The sequence below is a fragment of the Capra hircus genome, chromosome 18, assembly GCF_001704415.2.
Source record: "Capra hircus breed San Clemente chromosome 18, ASM170441v1, whole genome shotgun sequence".
Taxonomy (NCBI): Eukaryota; Metazoa; Chordata; class Mammalia; order Artiodactyla; family Bovidae; genus Capra; species Capra hircus.
Window position 1 is genome coordinate 47,598,326 of NC_030825.1, and position 18,434 is coordinate 47,616,759.

The 18,434-nt window shown below is 54.0% G+C and overlaps 3 protein-coding genes across 4 annotated transcripts in view; 2 read left to right on the top strand and 1 right to left on the bottom strand.

Moving 5' to 3' along the window:
• Positions 1-11,255, top strand: part of WDR62 (WD repeat domain 62) — a 51,270-nt gene extending 40,015 nt beyond the window's left edge. Inside the window, exons 21-32 of the mRNA XM_005692514.3 lie at positions 1,995-2,047; positions 3,246-3,464; positions 5,287-5,414; positions 5,712-5,815; positions 6,172-6,279; positions 6,551-6,685; positions 7,062-7,176; positions 7,273-7,399; positions 7,482-7,533; positions 7,694-8,311; positions 9,099-9,256; positions 9,351-11,255. Coding sequence (XP_005692571.3) covers positions 1,995-2,047; positions 3,246-3,464; positions 5,287-5,414; positions 5,712-5,815; positions 6,172-6,279; positions 6,551-6,685; positions 7,062-7,176; positions 7,273-7,399; positions 7,482-7,533; positions 7,694-8,311; positions 9,099-9,256; positions 9,351-9,614 — 2,081 coding nt within the window. The 3' untranslated portion in view covers positions 9,615-11,255. The remainder of the gene's footprint in view (positions 1-1,994; positions 2,048-3,245; positions 3,465-5,286; positions 5,415-5,711; positions 5,816-6,171; positions 6,280-6,550; positions 6,686-7,061; positions 7,177-7,272; positions 7,400-7,481; positions 7,534-7,693; positions 8,312-9,098; positions 9,257-9,350) is intronic.
• OVOL3 (ovo like zinc finger 3) lies at positions 14,173-16,798 on the top strand. Its single transcript, XM_013971223.2, has 4 exons — positions 14,173-14,961; positions 15,036-15,100; positions 15,837-16,038; positions 16,522-16,798. The coding sequence occupies exons 1-4, from the start codon at positions 14,868-14,870 to the stop codon at positions 16,728-16,730; spliced, it is 570 nt and encodes a 189-aa protein (XP_013826677.1). The 5' UTR covers positions 14,173-14,867; the 3' UTR covers positions 16,731-16,798.
• POLR2I (RNA polymerase II subunit I) lies at positions 16,784-18,417 on the bottom strand. 2 transcript variants are annotated; one of them, XM_005692272.3, is made up of 6 exons: positions 17,929-18,417; positions 17,791-17,845; positions 17,434-17,507; positions 17,273-17,347; positions 17,114-17,165; positions 16,784-16,886 (listed from the first exon to the last, which is right to left on the bottom strand). In XM_005692272.3, the coding sequence occupies exons 1-6, from the start codon at positions 17,985-17,987 to the stop codon at positions 16,824-16,826; spliced, it is 378 nt and encodes a 125-aa protein (XP_005692329.1). In that variant the 5' UTR covers positions 17,988-18,417; the 3' UTR covers positions 16,784-16,823. The 2 variants fall into 2 exon arrangements, with proteins under 2 accessions (XP_005692329.1, XP_013826680.1); XM_013971226.1 differs by having other exon boundaries at positions 16,788-16,886; positions 17,434-17,845; positions 17,929-17,985.

Consider the following 18,434-nt stretch of genomic DNA (forward strand, 5'->3'; position numbering starts at 1 on the left):
TGACGTTAAAAAATAGATGTTTCTCCATCTCTTGCCTCTGCTTTTCTCTGTGTTGACTTTGCTCTCAGGCAGACTCTCCCTGTTAAAGGGGCAGAGTATCCCTGGCAACTCAAGGTTATAACACTGTAGAGAAGAAAGCACCTCTTCCCCAACAGTTTGGAGTCCTCTGCTCATGACTTATGTTCCTGCTATAAGTCACCAGCCCGTTTCTGATCCAGCCACTGTGATTGGCCAGCCCTGAGTCGTGTGGTCATCACTGAGGGCAGAGGCTTTAGTCAGCTCCACTTGAACCATGTGATCAAAGGCCAGGGGTGAGTGTAAGGGGCTGTCCCAGGGGAAAAACAGGATGATGTTAGCCAGAAGACAAACCAGATTCTCGTGTTCAGGGAGAAGGGAGAGAAGTGGCTCAGCGAGTTTATGAGAGACCAGGCCCTCCATGAATTCCTGCCTCCTTGCATATTGCCTTGGCTTCAGCCCTCGTGTTGCAAGATGGCTGCTGAAGTTCCAGCCATCAGAGACATGATCGAAGAGGACATTCCCTCCTGGAATCGCCTTTATGGGGCTTCTTCTTTCCCAGAAGCCCCTGCAGACTTCTTGCCAGTCATGTTGGCCATGATAGCTCCAGCTGTGAGAGAAGTTGGGAATGGTGGCTAGCCTATGTGCTGTTAGTGAAGCTGGTGGGCTCTGCCAACAGGGAGGAAACAGTCAGGGCCCCCCTGGATGGCTGATTGGTAGGCAGCAGCCATGTGAGAATTCAACCTGGGGAAAAAACGAGAGAGTAAGCTCATTCTCTTTGTCACCACCCTCACATCCAGTCCAATGTCTCTTCCAAGGTGGCCACTCTTAGGATTTTGGTGTGGATCCTTTCAGGCCTTTTTCTGAACATTAATATACATAATATACACAGGGAGTATCTATGTCTACAAATTATATTAGACTGCAGATATTCTTCTGTATCTTTTTTTTCTCTCACCGAGATATTTTCTTTTTTCTTTTAAAGCTTTATTTATTTACTCTTATTTTTTAGTTGGAGTATAATTACTTTACAACATTGTGTTAGTTTCTGCTGTACAACACTGTGAATCAGCTATATGTATACATATAGCCCCTCTTGAGCCTTCTCCCCCATTTGGGTGTTTTCTGACTTTACACTGTTGTGAATGAGGCTGTGCTGACCACCCACCCCCACCCAATGCCACCTCCTTGGCCATGTGTGAGGGTGTTTCTCTAGGACGAAGTTCAAGGACAGGTGCTGCTGGATCCCAGGATTAATACACTTCTTATTTTAAAAGATATCCCCAAGGGCCCTCCAAATCCAGTGACGGCCCCAGCCAGCAGTCAGTATTAAGCCCGCTATTTCCTCATACTTTTGCCAATGCTTGATAGTTTGAAACCTTTTAATTTTGGTCAATCTTAAGCTAGTGGTAAAGAACCTGCCTGCCAATGTAGGAGACGTAAGAGATGCGGGTTCGATCCCTGTGTCAGGAAGATCCCCTGGAGGAGGAAATGGCAACCCACTCCAGTATTCTTGCCTGGAGAATCCCACAGACAGAGGAGTATGGTCCATAGGGTCACAAAAAGTTGGACACCACTGAAGCGATTTAGTGTGCATGGGGAAAATATATCCCATTGTTTAAATCTACATTTCCCATAAGACTTCCCCGGTGGTCCAGTGGTGAAGACTTCGTGTCCCAAGGCAGGGAATGTGGATTTGATCCTTGGTTGGGGACTTAAGATCCCACGTGCCTCACATCCAAAAAGAAACTGAACATAGACAGCAGAAGCAATATTGTTAACAAATTCAGTAAAGACTTTAAAAATGGTCCTCATCAAAACAGAACTCTTTAAAACAAATGTGCCTTTCCCCGACAGCTAGTGAGGCCAGCCATCTTTGGATGTGTCGTTTCCTGTGTGGTCTCTGGAGAGCTGCCTCTTTATGTTGTGGTCTCTTGACTTGTGTATTCTGTTTTCATGGATGTTCTGTGTCTCTTCAGATCCTCAGTGCCTGCTGACCAACGGCAAGCTGCCGCTCTGGGCGAAGCGGCTGGTGAGTCTGCCCGGGGAGCGGGACGCTTAGAGGCTAACAAAGTACAGGTGCCCTTTCCCCCTTCATGTCTTTACTTTCCACGGAGAATCCTTATCATGGTTTCAGTCTCTGATTAGACAGCCCTTCATTCATGCCACAGGTATTTACTGTATGCCTAGCCTGATGCCTCAGCAGTAAAGAAACCACCTGCCAAGGCAGGAGACACGGGTTTGATCCCTGGGTCGGGAAATCCCCTGGAGAGGGAAATGGTAACCTACTCCAGTAGTCTTGCCTGGGAAATCCCATGGACAGAAGAGCCTGGTGGGTTACAGTCCATGGGCTCACAAAGAGTTAGACACAACCTAGCGACTAAAACAACAATAACAATTATTCACAGCACACTTGCTCTGTACAGGTTCTGTTGAGTCTTTTATATGTATTATTTAATCATCATTGATGTCTGGGCTTTTCATATCCCCTGTTATTTCACCGATAGGAAACTGAGGCCCAAAGCGGTTAAGTAACTTCCCCAGGGTCACACAGCTAGGAATTAGAGAAGGTGGGATTGACCCTAGAAGGCTGGCTCCAGAGCCCAGGTTCTCAAGCACCCACCCTTCCACTGTCTGCCAAGCAAGTCTTAGTAGGAGGCAGTGGTAAGCAGGATCAGGGAAGCGGCAGAGAAGAGAAGTGTACGTATCTTGGGTGTGTCTGAGTGGCAGAGTTGCAGAAATGTGAAGTGTGAGGGACAGAATAAGAGGAAGAAGGAGGACCTGAAGGTTTGGGGCCTGAGTAGCTGGGAAGAATCACTGAGATAGACTTTAGGTTGAGTTGGTTTAGAGGGAAGGGTCCGTTGTCTTCAACATGTTTGCTTTGAAAGATTGCTAAACATCTATGTGGAGATGGGGAGCAGTTGCATAAGGACTTCTGAAGTTTAGAGCTAGGTTCGGGACTTCCTGAGCAGTCCAGTGGTTAAGACTCCTGTGCCACCACTGCAGGGGGTGCAGGTTCAATCCCTGGTCAGGGAACTAAAATCCCACAAGCCACGTGATATGGCAAAAAAAAAAAATAGCAAGGTTCTGCTTTAGACAGATACCTGCAAGTTGTTTCTGAGTGAGGTTTAAAGCCACAAGGCTGGAAGAGGGTCTGTGCAGTGTTCCTCACCCTCACTGGAATTAGCGAGCACTTGGCCAGCTGCCTGAGCGTCCCCTTGTCCCCTCAGCTAGGAGATGACGACACAGCAGACAGCACAGCCTTCCATGCCAAGCGCAGCTACCAGCCGCATGGCCGCTGGGCAGAGCGGGCTGACCAGGAGCCTCTTAAGACCATCCTGGATGCCAGGGACCTGGACTGCTACTTCACCCCCATGAAGCCCGAGAGCCTGGAGGATTCCGTCCTGGATGCGATGGAGTCACAGAGACTGGCAGGCCTGCTGAGCGAGGTATGGACTGCTGGCCCCAGCCCCACCCATAGCACACATACCACGACCACCAGTCAAGGACCTTGGGCCTCAGCGCGCGTGCATTTTGAAAATAAGGTTGACCATCCCACTCTAGGAGAAAGGCATGGCAACCCTCTCCAGTATTCTTGCCTGGAGAATCCCTTGGACAGAGGAGCCTGGTGGGCTGTAGTCCATAGGATTACGAAGAGTCAGACAAGACTGAAGCAACTTAGCAGGCAGATGCCACTCCAAGGATGTGAGAGGGTAACGAGATAGCAGTGAGCAGGTGGATGAGCCCTGGGCCTGGTGCACAGGGAAACGTCCGGAGCAGACCAAGAGTCAGGGAGGCGCTCACTTGGGGGTCAGAGCTTGGGCCCAAGAGCAGGCCTGTACCTGAGTGGAGGGCGTTTGAGCAGGTGGTGCCCTGGGCCTACCCACTCCTGGCTATGTAACTTGCAGCAAGGCTTGATTCTCAATTCTCTGGTCTTTGGTTTTTAAAAATACGATCATTTCAAACAAGACAAAAAAAAAAGATGACCAAGAAAAAGGATATCAAAAAGTCATTTTTTAAAATGGTCATAGGGACTTTCCTGGTGGTCCAGTGGTTAAGATTCTACACTTCAAGGGACTTCTGTGGTGGTCAAGTGGCTAAGATGCCTTTCAGGCTCACAATGCAAGGGATAAGGGTTCAATCCCTGGTCAGGGAACTAAATCCCACATGTTGCAACTAAGGATCTCTCACACTGCAGCAAAGACCCAGCACAGCCAAATAAATAAAAACAAAACAATATCTTAAAAAAGACTCCACACTTCCAAAGCAGGGGCCACAGGTTTGATCCCTGATCAGGGAACTAAGATCTCACATACTGTGGGACAAGACCAAAAAATAATTTTTTAAAAAAAGTTAAAAATGGTCATTAAAAAAAGAAGCCCTCAGAGGGTTTTTACAGTTATCCAGGGCCATAAACAGAGTCTGGGCCCAAAAAGGTGCTAACACATCTTTAGATCTTATTTTATTATTTTCCAAACAAAATTCTTTTTTGATACAAGTTTTCTTATGTAAGTTTTCTGATCCTAAAGCTAAAGCTTCAGTACTTTGGCCACCGGATACAAAGAGCCAAATCATTGGAAAAGACCCTGATTCTGGGAAAGATTGAGGGCAGGAGGAAAGATGGGGGCAGCAGAGGAAGAAATGGTTAGATAGCATCACTGACTTAATAGACGTGAGTTTGAGCAAGCTCCAGGAGATAGTGAGGGACAGAGGAGCTTGGTGGGCTGTGGTCCATAGGGTCACAAAGAGTCGGACCCGACTTAGCAACTTAACAGCAACGTAAGTTTTCTTATGTGGCATAATATAAGTACAATTAGGTGCACAGGTCATAAAACCACAGTTTGCTGAATACCTGTATACACACTTAGGTATCCACCCCCTAAGTCAAAGTATGTAGAGCATTTTCTGCCTCTTGATCTTGGAGGACCCCTCTGCCCGTGTAGTCAGTACCCTCAGTGAAGTAACCAGCATGCTGACCTCTGTCCCCATGGATTGGTTTGCCTGTTCTTGAACTTCATATGAATAGACTCTTACACGTGGGGAGCCATACCTATTCCTTATCTGTAAAGGGGCAGATGAAATGGAGGAGCAGCAGAAAGCAAGCTCAGTACAAGCTCAGTACGGCCCCGCCCAGGTCTTGCCTCACAGGGAGCATCTGACAGTGAGGCCTGCCATCCTTCCCGTCGCCACCGGTGTGGGTGGCAGGCCTTGCAGCTGACATGCGCCCGGGGATCACAGCTGCCTCTGAGGCTGCGCTGTCTTCACCCACAGTCCGAGAGTCCCCAGGAGGATGGCTGCGGGCACCCTTCCTTGTCACCCCCACAGCGAGAGTCTTCTGAGGCCAGCGAGCTCATCACCTGCCCCCCAGAGACAGAGGTGACAGTCACAGGGAGGGACAGGTGAGTTCCTTAGTTGGAGAGAGGAAGCCTCGACTAGTAGGCACACCCTGGAAGAACTGCGCTCCGCTCTCCCAGTGGGCCTGAGGGAGGGAGGCAGAGGGCTGAGGCTGCAACCTGTTTCCCTGGTTCCAAGAGGAGGTGCATGGAGGCCGCCTTTGGTGCTGGCAGGAGAGGCGAGGCTGTGCTCCCAGCAGGAGCAGGTGCAGATGTCCAGGGCTTCTGGGCAGGGGCCAGGTGTTTACTAACCAGTGTGTCATTTTCCCCTCTCCCTACCCATCCCTCACCCCCGGCATGCAGTGAGTACTGTGCGGAGGAGGTAGTGGAGGCGCGCGGAGACCAGCAAGGGAACCCCTTCCTCCCGGTCCCCTCAATCGGCTCGAAGGACCGGAGTCCACCTGAGGGTGAGTGAGCACCAGCAGGGCACCTTGCAGTCATCTCTTCATCTGGCCAGACCCCTTTCTGGGCACTGATGGTGACTATGACCCAGTCTTCCTGAAGCTCAGAGTCTGTCATAGAGACAGACATCATCCCTGCTGTCTTCACCCTAGACTTCTGGAGCCCAGCTGCCCACCAGTGGGAGCCCAGCTCTGCATCTCTCTTGAAGTGTAGCCTTGCTGGTCCATAAAATAGGGCATGGGTCCTATAGTCCCCCTTCTTCAGATGATGGAACTGAAGCCCAGAAACTTGTAGCCTCCTTACCTGACTCACCCAGTCAGGGCCCAGCTTTGGGCCCCTGACCCTAGCCACTCTCTTCCAGACTCGGGGGAGTCAGAGGCTGACTTGGAGTGCAGCTTCGCCACCATCCATTCCTCTCCTCCACAGCCAGACCCAGAACCTCAGTTTGACACAATGCCCCCCATACCAGGTAAGCAGCGGCCACATGCAGAAAAGGGCGGTGCGTGGGCCTGGCTGAGTGATGGCTGTAATATATAACCACTGGCCATACATCAGTCCTGCACCCCCAATTCCCTCCCCTAGAAGACAGCCATTAGCCCCGCCTTCTCCACCTGGTGGCCATAGGGTGTGTGATGGGCGAGTCCAGCTTCCTCCATCGTTAAACGGCTGGTGGCTCTCTCAGGGCGTCTTCCATGACTCATGGTGTTGACGTTTCTCCCCTGCCCACGCCCTCTGCCCAGGATGCCCAGGGACTGCAGGAGAGTTGCCCAGGCCCGAGGTGCCAGGCATATCCAACAGCTCCCTGCCCCAGACCCCTGAGCAAGAGAAGTTCCTCCGCCACCACTTCGAGACGCTTACTGATGCCCACCCTGAGGGTAAGCCCTGCCCCTCTCTGACACCTGCCTGGGCGCACCTAGGACTGGGCTCAGTGTGGACGTCCCCAGGGTGCGGCTTTCCCTGGCAGGGCTGGCGAGAGTGGTTGGAGGGCATGCATTTTAGTTAGGGACTGAGCAGCACGGTGTCCTCTGCCAGCTCGATTCGCTCCCAAGGTGTGTGTTGTCTGCTTTTTATTTTTGACTGCATCGGGTCTCAGTTGCATCATGTGGGATCTTTCCTGGACCGGCAGGAAAGCCCCATATTATCTGTTGTTGAGGGTCTCTGAGGATCTGTCTGCTGGTCTGTGGGGTCTGCCTGGGCCCAGGGCTGGCTGGCTGGAGGGTTTCTGAGGGCTCCCTTGGCATCTTGCCCTAGAGCTCTTCCTCGGATCCCTGAGAGACCTGAAAGCCCCTGAGACCGAGGATGACTTCTTCAACCCCCGACTGAGCATCTCAGCCCAGTTCCTCTCCCGCCTTCAGAAGACATCCAGGTAGGAGCGGGTGAATTAGTGAACTCTCCCGGCAGGGCGGGGCTGTGTGCCCCTGAGCACCCTGAGGGCAGCCACTGCCACCTGTTTACCTAACAGGTTTCCCCACGCCTTCCCTTCCCGACTTCCCCGGCACCTCGTGAAGTCCTCAGAGGTCAGACTCACGGACCTCCAGGGCGAGCCCCCAAGAGTGGGCGCTGGCTCCACCTCCCCAGTCAGGACCAACGTGAGTACTGGGGCCACCTCCCTCGAGACACGGGGCTTGGGAGCCGGGAGGCCTTGTCCTCACTGCAGGGCTGTGTTTGTAGGTTGTCCCTGGAGGAAAGGCTGAGGAGACGCTGGAGGTGTGGGCCCCACTGTGTGAGTGTCCCCATCTCCCGGTGGAAAGCCCTGTGTGGCTCACTGAGCCATGGTGGGGATGGCCAGGGGCCACTCGGACCATGCAGCCACGCCGGGCGGGGGCCCCTGTCTGTCAGCCCTGAGCTGGACTGTGAGAGCAAGTCACTTGCTTCCTTTCCAGCCCCCTGCCTCACGGGCCTGGCGCCCTGCATCCCCTCCTCCTCTGCGCTGCCCACAGACAAGCCACCAGCACCCACAGCCCTACCCGCTGCAGGCCTGGCTCAAGGTGTCCACACCCCCACCACCCGCTCCCACATGGAGGCCACTGCCAGTTCCCATGCCAAGATGTCCCGCAGCATTTCCCTGGAGGAGCTGGCCTCCCTGAGCCAGGAGTGCCAGGCTGTCACCACCACAGTGACACACAGTTCTGACAGCGAGGGCCGAGAACCTGCCCTGCCCTCCCGGGGCAACCATGAGGCCCGCGCCAGCCTGAAACTCAGCCTGTCAAGCATCTGTGACAGGCTCTTGCTGCCCCCACCCCAACTGGAGCCTCCCACCACGTGTGTCTGGTCCCAGGAGCCTGTGGACACCGAGCGCAATGTCACTGTTACGACAGATGGTTTCCCAGCCCACAGCCCGGCAGATGGGATCACCTCGAGGCTGCACAAGTCCGCCTTTCTCCCAAGGTTCCTGGCCCCTGTGCGCCTCGATACCCCTGTCCTCCCCGACAGTCCCCCGCTCCCAGAGGCCAGGCCTCGGGTCCTTGGCAGCATCGCCTCTCTCCGGGAGCCCAGCCCTGGTGAGTAGCATCCTTAGGATGAAGGATTGGCCCCTAAGCTCATCCCATGTAACAGCTAGCTCAGCTCCAAAGGCTACAGGCGCTATGCCATTCATTCATTCATTTCCTTACATATTTAGTGCTTGCTTGTATATATTGGGCTTTGTTCTGGGCCCTGGGGACATGGGTGTGCTAAGTCGCTTCAGTCGTGTCCAACTCTTTGCAACTCCATGGACCAATGCCTGCCAGGCTCCTCTGTCCATGTAGTTCTCAAGGCAAGAATGCTGGAGTGGGTTGCCGTGCCCTTCTCCAGGAGATCTTCCCGATCCATGGGAGCTGGTGGTAAATGAGACTACAGAAATTAATACCTTAACTGGGGGAGATGCCCTATCTAAATTTTTTTATTTTAAGGAGAGGGAAAGAGTGGCTTTATTACTTTGCCAGGCAAACAAAGGGGAAAGGCAGTAGGCTAGCGCCTCAAGAATTGTGCCCCCTTCCCTGACCAGACTAAATCTATAAGGAAAGGGTTAAGTGTATCATAGCGAGATGCGCTATGGAGAGAAGGAAGAGAAAGAAAGGGTTTAGGGAGTGACAGGTGGCTGATGGATGGTGAATGATGAGAAAAGGTTTCAGCGAGAAGATAGCATTTGAGCAGAGACCTGCAGGAGGGTTGGGAAAGGAGCCCTGGGGACTGAGGAAAGTGTCCCAGGAAAAGGGGAAACAGTTGGGATCGGCCCAGCCACCCTGGCCTCTTCAGATCAGCTGAGGAGTAAAAGTGTCTTTCTCATTTCCTCCCTTCCACCCCCAGAAGTGCCCAGTCCAGTCCAGGACTGCCCTGGACACTGGGAGGACCCCAGGGCGCCAACCAGCTTCCTGCCCCCAGACCCCCTGGAGCTGAGCAATGTGGGGACTGTTGTGCACAGACTGCAGGCTGCCTTCCAGGACGCCCTGGACCTTTACCACCTGGTGAGCCAAGCCCCAGGGTCAGGGGAAAGGGCTGAGGGGCTGCCTGGCACTGCCTGGCCCAGGTGGCCCCTAACAAGGTGGGCGCCCCTTGCAGATGGTCTCCAGTGATGAGGTGAACGCCGAACAGCGGCAGGCACAAACTGAGCTGGCCTCCACTTTCCTCTGGATCCACAGCCAGTTAGAGGCTAGCGACTGGCTGGTGGGGACGGATGTGGCCACAGCCCAGGCCCCACCCAGCCCAGGTGCTCCCTCCCCGCCTACCCTGTGCCCCCTGGCCAGCCCGGATTTGCGTGCCCTGCTGGAACACTACTCAGAACTGCTGGTGCAGGCCGTGAGGAGGAAGGCGCGTGGGGACTGAGGGCCAGCAGCCTCTCCGCTGCAGCCCTGTGTTTCTGAGCAAATAGGTATTTTAAGCAAATAAACAGACAGCTTGCAGAAGTGGCACCTGGTGCCTGTCCTGGTACATCCACAAAGCCCCATTCAGATGGATGTGGGGAGAGAGGGGAGGAGGACAGCCCAGGGAACTCCCCAGTCGTGGGGCGCACAGGACTGTGTGGGCACTGCAGGAGTAATGACCTCAGCACCTGGCTCCCACGTCACCTGTCCCCAGCCCACTGAGCTGCTGGCCCCTAGGGAGGGGCCAGCCCTTCTTCCCTGCCCCCTCCCAATGCCCAAGAACCCACTGGAGCCGCTATGACCACCGTGTGCCAGACGCTGGCCACCAGTTCACATATCCCCACAACACTGTCTCACGGTCCCTGGGCCAGGCGCACGCTGGATCCTATGAGCGCCAGGCTTTTGTTCCCATTTGCAGCAGGGGAAAGTGAGGAAGGACAAACAGGCTCGGCTACTGGACAATCCAGCCCAGGCCACCCAACAGCTGGAGCCAGTAATTCCTTCACCAGGAGGACTGTGTCCAACTCCAACATCCCATGGGCTTCCAGCTCTGGGACCAGCCTCCCCAGGCAGCAGGCATCTAGCCACGTGGTGTATCTGCTGAGAAGACACTATTGGGACCACAAAAGCCTTCACTGTCCTGAGTCTACAAAAGGAAGCGCAGCAGGAGCAGGGCCCTACCCTGAAGCCCAGTCCTATCACGTGTTCTGTGGGGCCCGAACCCCCACTTGCCTGTGAGTTCCTCCAGGCTCTAATGTGATCATGGCTCTCCAGAAACAGGTTCAGAGAGAGACCCGGGGTCATGCCTAAGGCCCCACAGAGCTAAGACTCAAACCCAGGCTTGCCTGGTGGTAGAGCCAGGCCCTTCAGCCTGAGGACGTGGCCCTCTGTTGCCCCCGTAAACACTGAACTAATTATGCAGTTGTTGAAAAGTCTTCCCAGCCCCCAGGAAATTCCTGGTCCCATCTCCCATCACTGTTCTGCACTGTTAGGAGTAGAGCAAGGAACAAGCAGTGGTCAAGCAGAGCATCGTGCATTCACCTTCTAGAGAACAAAAGATAGGAATTAATATGATAACTGTGTAACTGCAGGTAAACGGAAGGATCTCACAGTCACTGTGCTGGTTAAAGGCCTTTCTTAGGTGACATTGGAGCAGAGGCTTGATAGAGGGGACAGGCAGTGTGGACAATTGGGCAAGTATCTAGGCAGAGAGAATTGCTAGTGCAAAGGCCCCGTGGCAGGCTCAGATATGAGGATGAAAGGAATAGCAATGAAGCCAGGAGGCTGGAATGGAGTGGGCTCAAGGAGATGGTAGGAGAGGAGGTGGGAGGAAAAATGGGTCCTACCAGGCAGGGCCTTGATGTTTTAAGTCATTTTAATCTGGGACTTCCCTGATAATCCAGTGGTTAAGAATCTGTCTGTCAATGAAGGGAATCCCACATTCAACAGAGCCTGTGCTCTAAAGAGCCCTCCAAGCCATGACTGCTGAAATCCATTTGCTCAGAACTTGTGCTCCATGACAAAAGAAGCCACCGCAATGAGAAGCCCATGCACCACAATGAAGAGTAGCCCCTGCTCGCCACCATTAGAGAAAGCTCTTGCACAGCAGCAAAGACCCAGTGCAACCAAAATTAAAATTAAAAAAGGAAAAAAAAGTTAAATCCCAGACACATTCACAATATAGGTTTTTCTCTAAATAAAATCCCTGATCTTGGTGTTTGTGAGATGCCCAGTGTTGCTTATTTCACAAGGTTCCCTTCCTTCTTCCTGCCTTAGGGAGCCCAGGCAGCCCAGGACATGTAGGTGGGCCGTATTTCTGTTGGGAGGCTCCCTACCTGGGTTCACAGACCACCCCTCAAGACTGAAGCCACCCCGCCCTGGCCTGGCTCAGCCAAAGCTGTAAAATCTCTGAGGTGACTGAACACCAAGGGGACCACCTTGAGCCTCTGTCCCTCATGGATTTTCCCCCTCCTTCCACCTTGTATCATAGTTAAGGTCTTCAACTCCGGAAGCAAACACCTGGCTTAAGGGGCCCCAAGCTGTAGGGACATTTGTTACTCTGGATTCTGTTACTGCTCTATTCCATCCTTTGTGAGTCTGCGTTTCACTCCCTGGCTTAGGCCCTCATGGTGGCAACACAGCTGCCATGGTTCCCAGCATACACCCTCACCTAACTAGGAGCAAAGGCACAAAGCTGGGCACCCACCAAGGTTGTGGGGGTAAAGTGCCAAACCTTCTTAGACGCCCTTCCCTTTCAGGGCAGTTGCAGGCAACAAGAATGGAAATGGCTTTAATTTACTTGATTCAGCCATTCGTTCCTGGGCATGTTACTATTTCAGCAAAATTGGCTTCTTTCAACACAAAGGGAGGGTGGGCGGGCAGTGTGTCTGCCAGTCTCCACTTTGGCCAAGCTCTTCAGTCCTGGAAGGACAAGACTTTCCTTAGACAAACCAACTGGTTAAGAAACCACTGCTAGAGCTTCGCTGTGGTCTAGTGGGTAGGACTTTGCACTACTAATGTGGAGGACCCAGGTTCGATCTCACATGCCGCAACTCAAGAGTTTGCATGCCACTAGGAGATTCAGAGCGCCACAACTAAGACCCAGCACAGCCAAGTAAATATTTTTGAAAAAGGAACCACTGCTGGTGAATGTGTGTGCATGCAGCAGTGTCCAAGCAGGAAGCATGCGCATGTGGGATATTTCAAAGAGAGTTCAGCAGAGGGATCATTTGTAAAGAAGTGGACAGGGGAACCTCAGGGCCAGTACAGTACCCTAGGATGGTACTGGAGGAGAGCTATTCCTTGCTGCTCAGGCCAGAAGGCACAGGGAGCAAAGTGGAACCCAGAGAGGGGGCTGCCCTGAGGGGAGCTGTGACCCTGGCAAGGGGGGCTCCATCTTCTGTGGGGCCCCCCATTACCAAATCCTACAGAAAGCCAGCAGGCATAGGGGTCCAGGTGATGCTTCCCACCCTGGTCAGCCTCCGGACCCAGGACTGTAAGGGGATTGGGCGCAAGTAAAGACCCCCAAGCCCAGGGTTCTTCCCTAATGTGTTTTCAGCAACAACTCAGGAACCAGTTGTCCCAAGAGACCTGGTGTTGGGCATGGAAAACTAGACAGCAGAGAGCCACAAAATGGCTCCCATAACCCATTCACTGCTCGTTCTTCAGTGCCTCTGGGCCCTGCACTCCACAACCGACAGGTCCTAGATACTGGGCCCCCAGACCTGGGCTAGGCATGCCAGGCACATTGCGTAAAGTCCAGCAATTGAGAGATGGAGACACCTAAAATCACATTTCACGGGTGATTGAAACTCAGATGCTTTCCTAGCCACCCCACCCTTCAAGACTTTGAAACAGGGCTTCCCTGGTGGTCCAGTGGTTAAGACTCCCGAGTTTCCACTGCAAAGGAGGCAGGTTCAATCCCTGGTTGGGGAACTAAGATCCTGCATCATGATTGCTATGTCGCAAAAAAAAAAAAAAAAAAAAAAAACGACTTTAAACAACCCCCATTTCTCTCTGTCACATGCCAGATTCTATGCAAAGCATTCCCCCCTGGCGACCTACATGGATTTTCAACACAAACCAGTGGTAGGAAGACACATCAGTCCCATTTCCAGATGATGAAACAGGCTCAACTAGACATGGCTTGGCCCAGGTTCCGTGGAGATAAAATAGCAAAGCTCTGGGCCCGCAGACTTCCAGTGCTAAACTCCCTTGTTTTTGAAAATGCATTAGCAGGACTGACTCTCCAGGAATGTGAAGAAATGAATAAATATTGCTTCTTTCACCACCAAGCCTTTTAGACTGTTCTTCTGCCTGGAGAGCCTTCCCTGTTTATCAGCAACCTTTTCTTCCATCAAGTTTCACACCTGGAAAGTCATCCCTGAGCCCTTAGACTGAATCAGGAGCCTCTTCTGGGTCCCCTGAGCCCCCTGGCTTTTCCCCACTGAAGCTGGGTCCCTCTGCCTGTGCTCCATAGCCTTGGTCATTCTGGGTATCTCCTCCATGGACCAGGTTGTGTCTTCATTTTCAGTGCTAAGGTAGGCCTGGTCTGTTGTTGGATCTCAGGAAAATGTAGGTGAATAAGTGAAAAAAAAAGTTAACTGCAGGAGAATATTCAAAATCCTTAACCCCTGGCTAAGAAACCAATGACCAATCTAGAACAGAGCCTGGCCAGAGTGCTGGGGTTAGGGTCCTGGGAGCCTCTGGCTATGTCACATGACCCCTCCTTTAGTTCCTGAACCATAGGAGGGTGGGGGAGTGGTGTCCCAGACAGTTACTAGGAGCTGGACTAGTGTGTGTGCGTGTGTGTGCACACGCAGGTGCACATTCAGTCGCTCAGTCATGTCCAACTCTTTGTGACCCCATGAACTGTAGCCTGCCAGGCTCCTCTGTCCATGGGATTCTCCAGGTAAGAATATTGGAGTGGGTTGCCATTTCCTTCTCCAGGGGATCTTCCCGACTCAAGAATTGAACCCAACTCTCCTGTGTCTCCTGAATTGGCAGGCAGGTTGTTTACAACTGGCACCACCTGGGAAGCCCCTGGACGATGAATAAACCAGTACTGTAACATCCCCTACACTTGAACAGTGCTTCTGGCTGACCATCTGCTCTTACCCTCTGAGGAGCAGAAAGGTAGAGCTTCTTCTTGACGATGCTCAGCATGGAGTCTCACTTTGATCTTACTAAGTAGACCCTGCTGTCCCTCCACCCTCTGGAGCAATCACTGTCACCCCCTCCCCTGATTCCTCATACAGCTGCTGTGATTTGAATAACCAAGCAGGCTGGTGGATGTCCGGTAGTGACTAATTTGCTTGGCAAACAGACCCTCTGGTCCTGGGCCCTGCTGGTACTATGGAAAGACACTCAGCCTCACTGGGTTCTGTTTCCTCTCCCCACGCCCCAAGAGCCACCTAGGTTCCATCTTGCCCTGCTGCACCTCCTCAGAGGACTTGTCTTCCCCTGGAGGCTGGAGAGTGTGCTGGGAAACTTGGCAGAGGAGAAGCGGGAGGAGCGGCAGGACCTAAGGCAGAGGTAACCAGAGCTGGCCAAGTCTGCCCCCAGGGCCTGTCAGGAAATTTGCATGGAGCGAACAAGGCTTCTCTGGGGCTTCCCCCTCCCTTCCCACCTGGGAGAGTCATCCTGGACCTGAGGTCTGACAGCAGGTGGAGGAAGCAGCCGCGTGTGTGGAGCTGTTGCCCTGTTCCCAGAGGTGATGCCCCGTGCCTTTCTGGTCAGGAGTCGGCGTCCACAGCCGCCCAACTGGGACCACCTGCCTGACCAGCTCCGGGGAGACGCCTATGTCCCAGGTGGGCCCCTGCCTGGGCCTGGAGGTGAGGGGCAGGGGAGACATAAAGCATGACCACCTGGTTTCTCTCCTCAGACTGCAGCAACCTGGGGGGGCCGCCGGCACACCGGACTTCAGGCCTCGGGGACTCTTGGGCAGCGGTGAGTCTGCAGCAGGCGCCCAAGACCCTGCTCAGTTTCACCCCTGCCCGCGCTCAGCCTCGAGACCCTGACTACCCCTTACTCCCACAGACCCCTCCAGCCTCAGGACCTGCCGACCCACTGCCCTCTCTGCTGGGAATGCCTTTCCTTTCTGAGTAGTGGGCTCACTGTTAGGCCTTCCCCTAAGCACTGTTTCCCCAGGCATTCTGTGCCCAGTGGGGCAGAAGAACAGATTCAGGCCCATAAATGGATGGTGATCTATGTCAGAGAGTTGGACAAGGTGACAGGAGCAGGATGAGGGGTGGAGGAGGAGCTTGGGGCATCTCAGAAGAGATACTCAGCTGTGAGTACCCTGGAGGAAAGAAAGCCCTAGGCGGGATGTGAATGTGCTGGAGTTTTATTTCAATTTTTACTGGAAGCCAGGACTGTTCTAGGCTATGGATGTTTAAGAGTAAGACAAAAACTCATTCCTTCCTGAAGCTTATCATCTGGTGGGGGTTGCAGGTATAGATAATAAAATTAGGGGAAAAAATACATTGGAAGATGGTATGTACTATGGAAAAAAATAAAGTAAGGGAGATGGGGGCCAGGTGACCAGGGAAGGCTTGTGGGTGGTGTTTGGTCACACAAACTGCAGTCCCCGGCCTTACCAGACCTCCGTGGTTCCCGGTTCTAGGCACTTCATTCCATCCAGTGGAGGGGAGTTGGGGTCCTAACCCCCCTGTCCCTCCCACAGCCCTCCCAGGGCACTCTGACTGCCACCCCTAGTAGCCCCGGGACCCTTGGCTGCCCGCTGTGCCCCAAGGCCTTCCCATTGCAGCGCATGCTAACCCGGCACCTCAAGTGCCACAGCCCAGCTCGCCGCCACGTATGCCACTGCTGTGGCAAGGGCTTCCATGACGCCTTCGACCTCAAGCGCCACATGAGGACACACACAGGTGAGCCGTGGCAGAGACTGGGAGGGGCTGCTTGCGGGGGATGGGAGGAAATGGAGGGAGGTGCAGGGGACTCAGAGACTCCAAGCACCTGAGATCTGTGCACAAGTGGTGCTTGTGTTTGTGGGGCAGGACTTAGGCCTCAGCGGGCTAGGAACACCACGCACCTCAGCTCCCAGCCAGTGGTTGTCAGGCAGTGCCAAGTTGGGGGCCTGCTGAGGGATATGGAGAGAAAACAGATACTGGTTACAGGATTCAGGTCCCAGACTGCAGGGTACAAAAGGGAACATCATAGTGAGGAGGGTGGGGACACAGGTGTCTGGTCCATGTTTGCACTGGGTGGAGAGGGAGCAGATGATGGGATGCAGGCCAAGGTCTGGCGACTTTGGAGCAAGGATGTGTGTGGGGGGGTGATGCTCACACAGGGTGAGGGTGGGGAGGCTCTGGTATGGGGATCATTGCCCTCCCTCTGGCCCACCTGTGCAGGGATCCGGCCATTCCGCTGCGGAGCTTGTGGAAAAGCATTTACGCAGCGCTGCTCACTTGAAGCACACCTCGCCAAGGTGCACGGGCAGCCGGCCAGCTATGCTTACCGCGAGCGCCGTGAAAAGCTGCACGTGTGCGAGGACTGTGGCTTCACCAGCTCGCAGCCCGATGCCTTCGCTCGGCACCGTGCTCTCCACCGTGCTGCCTAGACTGTGTACCCGGCGTCCAACCCATGAGAAGGAAATAAACAAAGAAAAGGCACTCACAGAACACAGCATTTATTACACAAGGAAGAGAGCGGGTCACTCGGTCCAGCGATGGCCGCAATGCGGGGCCGTGCACACGTAGTACAAGCGCATGGCATCCTGGCAGAAAAGACACATGGTTAGGAAGGCTCTCGACCCACAGCGGGGCACAAGCAACCTCCATTCAGAGAAGCCTCACCTCGAAAGAACAATAGAGCGCTTTCCTCACTGCTACATGTCCATCTCAGGATACCCGGAAGGGCAGGGTCTTCCCCAATATAGGTATTCCCACCCCCCGGGAAGGGCCAGACCAAGATCACCCAGAAAGTTGTGCTCGCGCCACTCACCTCGGCCCGAGCACTGTGTGACTGGAAAAACACCGCCTCCTTGTGGCCGCACCTGAGGGGACAGTCACTCAGAGCCTGCCATCCCCTCCCCTTCCCGCTTCTCGCTTTGGTGAGGATAAGCCAGCCACCTCTCCGCCCCAATACCAGCTGCGCACTCACTTTTGGCACGGGTGGTCTTCGGTTCGCGGCAACGTGGGGTCCTGGGACACGTCAGCGATGATCTGGGTCAGCTCGCTAAGGGAATAGAGGGTGAATAAGCATGCTTGGTCTGGCCTCCCAAGCCAACAACCCCGTCCCCGAACTCCAGTCCTGCCACTCACTCCACTTCGTGCGTGATTTTGTTGACGTAGATGCAGCTGTTGTCGGCTTCCTGCTGGTAATCACAGTTCCGGCACTGCGAGAGGGAGTGTGCGGCAGGAAGCGGGTCAAGGGGTGATAATCCGAAGGGAGTGGAAGGAAAGGCAGGGTCTTCCCCGGAGGGCATGACTAGGGGACGGAGTCTCGGAACTGGGATCATGGGGTGTAATCAAGGATCACCTCCAGGATGGCAAAGACAAAGTCTAGTTCATTTGGGGGACAGATTGGCGTTTAGACCAGGAGGGGTCGGGGCGGCAACGGGGCGGGGCCACGTTGGGTACCAGGGGTCGGTCCCGAAATACCCTGGGGGCGGCGCTCACCGCGTAGAGCAGAATGCGGTTCTCCTTGTCCTCCTTGGGGTAAAGCATGTTGTTACTGTGAAGAGGGGAAGAGGGAAATCAGAGGTCAGTACTGAGGCCATTACCTGCTGCCCTTCCACAGTGCTGGTCGGGCCTCACCATTCCTGGCAGAATCGAATACCCACGAAGCCTGGCTCGTAGGTCCCGTCGGGTTCCATAGCGACTCACTGCCAGTCCAACTTCCGCGCTTGCTCCGCCGTGCGACAGGTCGCAGGAAGGGTCAAAATTCCTAGCTTCGCCAAACTAAGGGCGAAGCTGGGCACGTGTACTGGTGCCCAGCGGCTTTGTGCTCGCCTGTCTGTCCTGAGGTTTGATTAATTACTTACTTCAGTCTTTTGATACTCTAGAATAATTGCTTCCAACTTCTGGGCCGTGCTTCCCTAGTTCACACAATAGTGTAGTACGAGAGCCAGCAAAACGATGCGTCACGTAACTCGCAAAGAGCTTAGCATTAATGAAGACGCCCCAGCTCTTTGCGGGCTGAAGGCCAGTGCACATGCGCGAGTTTACCCTTCGCGGACTGGGCTAGCTTTTGCCAGTTCTTCCTCTCGGCTTCAGCCTTCGCCCGCCAGGCCGTTTCCCGTGCCGCTATTGGAGGAACTGTG

Excerpts from the sequence above, each read along its gene's own strand:
- OVOL3 (XM_013971223.2), top strand. The coding sequence starts at position 14,868 with ATGCCCCGTGCCTTTCTGGTCAGGAGTCGGCGTCCACAGCCGCCCAAC. Across the intron at positions 14,962-15,035 it reads GGGAGACGCCTATGTCCCAG|ACTGCAGCAACCTGGGGGGG; the intron begins GTGGGCCCCTGC and ends TTCTCTCCTCAG. Across the intron at positions 16,039-16,521 it reads CCACATGAGGACACACACAG|GGATCCGGCCATTCCGCTGC; the intron begins GTGAGCCGTGGC and ends CCACCTGTGCAG.
- POLR2I (XM_013971226.1), bottom strand. The coding sequence starts at position 17,630 with ATGATCCCAGTTCCGAGACTCCGTCCCCTAGTCATGCCCTCCGGGGAA. Across the intron at positions 17,348-17,433 it reads AAAATCACGCACGAAGTGGA|CGAGCTGACCCAGATCATCG; the intron begins GTGAGTGGCAGG and ends CTATTCCCTTAG. Across the intron at positions 16,887-17,113 it reads CACACAGTGCTCGGGCCGAG|GATGCCATGCGCTTGTACTA; the intron begins GTGAGTGGCGCG and ends CTTTTCTGCCAG.